The 2,964-nt window shown below is 33.0% G+C and overlaps 1 protein-coding gene across 3 annotated transcripts in view; it reads right to left on the bottom strand.

The window, feature by feature from the left end:
• The window catches only part of LOC106462887 (alpha-(1,6)-fucosyltransferase-like), a 19,795-nt gene extending 17,221 nt beyond the window's left edge, over positions 1-2,574 (bottom strand). The window contains exons 1-2 of one of the 3 annotated variants that reach the window (XR_002611368.1): positions 2,333-2,574; positions 1,510-1,693 (exon numbers count right to left, since the gene is read on the bottom strand). Coding sequence is in view for 2 of the 3 variants with exons in the window: in XM_022390290.1 (XP_022245998.1) it covers positions 1,510-1,622 (113 nt within the window). In the remaining variant the exon portion in view is untranslated. The remainder of the gene's footprint in view (positions 1-1,509; positions 1,694-2,332) is intronic. The other 2 variants (XM_022390290.1, XM_022390291.1) reach the window with 2 other exon arrangements.
• Between the last annotated feature and the right edge of the window lie 390 nt (positions 2,575-2,964).

Here is a 2,964-nt window from a genome sequence, read left to right as displayed (position 1 = left end):
CCGTCTTCAGTTTCTGTTGTACGTACTATATATATATATATATAGTCGCCTGTGTGTTTTATGAAATACCAATTTTGAGTCAGACCACTGTTTAATCTGATGGACTACAGGTGAATAAAATATAATAAGTGGTAACTTTTATAGTGTGTATTTGTGTAGTAACTAGTGATGTTCCTTGAACATCAGGGAGTAACACGATGTGAAATAAACGGTAAACAAGGTGCTGTAAACTGTGAGTTTGGTTGAGTAAAATGGTGAAAACATTCTACTTAGTAATGTTTCCGTAAAATTAATAATGTTTAACAAAGTAAATTCATCAAATCGTGAGTCTGGTGTAGATAGAATTGATTCTTATGAAATATGTAATGAGTATGATAATCTTTGTTGCGCTAGACAACAATTCGTAATGTATAAATTTGTGAGTTTCACAAGCAAATATGGTCCATATGAACAAAATTATGATATGATCGAATAACAAAAACTTACAAAGTACAAACAGATAACTTCTTTATTTAATCAAATTCTCTACTTGCAGTTTAGTAAACAGTGTAATATATTATTAAACAGTTCAGTATTAAAAACGTCTACCGGAGTGTTTCTAATTGCTAGATGATGTATGTTTAAACTAGCATTCTATCTGAAACGTTTCACTGTAATATACCTGTTTCTGAAGATTCCTGGCTTTGTGAAGGTTATCGTCCTTGTGGCAGTTTCGTGGATTGGTTTCGCCACTGTCTGGCAAGGACCTCTGTACTGCAAAAAAGAAACGACAAAGGAAGAGGCGGTAGTTAGTCCTATCCAAAACGTCGAAGAAGATACTACTTTGAAACAAATGAACAGCGTTATAGATTATCTCAAGTTAGTAATGACGATTGAGTAAATTCATTTCTTTGTACGTTTTAAGACACTAAAAGGAACGTAAGTTTTCGTGTGATTTCTTTTTCATTTAGATGTCAAGTATTTTTTGTGTGATTTCGAATTTGAAGAAGCAATTTGTGACTTAAAAGTTTTTTTTAAAAAAGAAAGGCACTAGAAGTACTTTTTAATTAGAGTTCAATTGAAGTTGGTTTTATGATGTTAATTTAAATATTCTAATTTTGATTCAAATATTTTAATGGTTGAATAGGAACAAGCCTTCAATGGCTCCCCGCTAAAAACCGAGTTTCGATACTTATGGTGGGCAACACAGATAGCTTAGCAACAAACAAATGAATATGAATGATACCCTTTTGTGAAATTAACTGTTTGTTGTTTAGTGTTAGAAAACCTTTCGGCTTACCGCTGGGCCACAGCGGAGTTGGAATTAAATTTGTTTTGGTGTAAAATTAAAGAAAGAATATAAATTAATAAAGCCTGATTGTTCAGCCACAAACACGTAATTTAGATACATATTTAATGTTTTCCTGCACTTATAAAATGAAAATACAATTCAGTAATTTTTCTGCGAAGTTACTCTTCAATAATAGAAATCTACTCACAGCTGTACCTTTGAACTGTAATTTTATTTACCCTGTACGCTGATCTGTATTCTCCAAGAAACTGTTTAACGAATTAATGATTTCCTTGTCTGACTTCAGCTTCTTGTTCAATTTTTTAATGTTCGATCGAAGATAGTACCACATGTCAATGACACCTTCCTCCACCTTTTTTCTTGTCCGTTCGTAATCTTTGCTAGGTACATTTTGATCTAATACTGATGTGACAGATAAACATTTACTTCTTTAAGTGTTACATTAAACAATAATATTTCAGTACATTTTGATCTAATACTGATGTGACAGATGAACATTTACTTCTTTAAGTGTTACATTAAACAATAATATTTCAGTACATTTTGGCAAAAAAAACAACAACCTCTACCCTTCAGATAATAACAATAAACATAATATTTCTTCCAACGTTATGCAGTTTCGGCTTCATCAACGCTAGTATTACAAGGACTTGTACTAACAACTCTGATGAAGCCGAATGGTAAAATTTTGGCAGAAATATTTTTTATTATTATTATCACAAGAGTAAAGGTCTTTTTTTTTAACTTTATTATCAAAATGTCTAATTCACTACAAATTCTGAAAAACAACAAAATATTCCACAAGATCATTTTATGCTGTGACCGTTTTGATAAACTACACTTGAACTTCTGAATAGAAATGTTTTAACAATATAAGAAAAACAAGGTTGTTTCATTAATAAGAGTTGAAAATATACTTTTTATCTGTACTATTAAAACTATGGTAAACAACTTGGTATTACGCTTTAAACTTACAGTTTTAAACGTCGAAAATTGGTGATGAATTGAAAAGCAATGGGCCTAATAAATCACGACGTTTACCTTTTGAGTCAGTAAATACTTGTTTTTCATGTTTTTCTTGGCAATGCCTTGTAAGTTCACTAATACTTGCCAGTTTTTTGTTGAGTTCTTTAAATTCTTCTTCCGTTAGCTTACCTTCAGATGATACTAGAATTCTGGAATAAATACAGAAAAAAGAATTGTTTGTTTTGAATTTCGCGCAAAGCTACATGAGGGCTGTCTGCGCTAGCCGTCCCTAATTTAGCATTGTAAAACTAGAGAGAAAGCAGCTAGTCATCACCACCCACCGCCAATACTTGGGCTACTCTTTTACCAACGAATAGTGGAATTGACCGCACATTATAACGCCCAACGGCTAAAAGAGCGAGCATGTTTAGTGAGACGGGGATTCGAAACCGCGACCCGCACATTGCGAGCTGAGTGCCCTAACCACCTGGTCATGCCGGGTCCACAAAAAAAAAATATAAACGTAAAGTATGTAAGTATTAATATACCACTAAACTGGCATTTTCTTTACAAAGTTTTTAACAAAATAATTCCCATGCTTTCACATTAACTTCAGAAAAGCTTTGGTAACACTCAGAGGCGTCGCTAGGTGCTTAAAAGGTTTGGACCTGCAGGTGCGGGAATTTTCGGTGTTTCAGTATGATATC

Source organism: Limulus polyphemus, unplaced genomic scaffold, assembly GCF_000517525.1.
Source record: "Limulus polyphemus unplaced genomic scaffold, Limulus_polyphemus-2.1.2 Scaffold1275, whole genome shotgun sequence".
NCBI lineage: Eukaryota > Metazoa > Arthropoda > Merostomata > Xiphosura > Limulidae > Limulus > Limulus polyphemus.
This window is presented reverse-complemented; position numbering and strand designations above follow the sequence as displayed.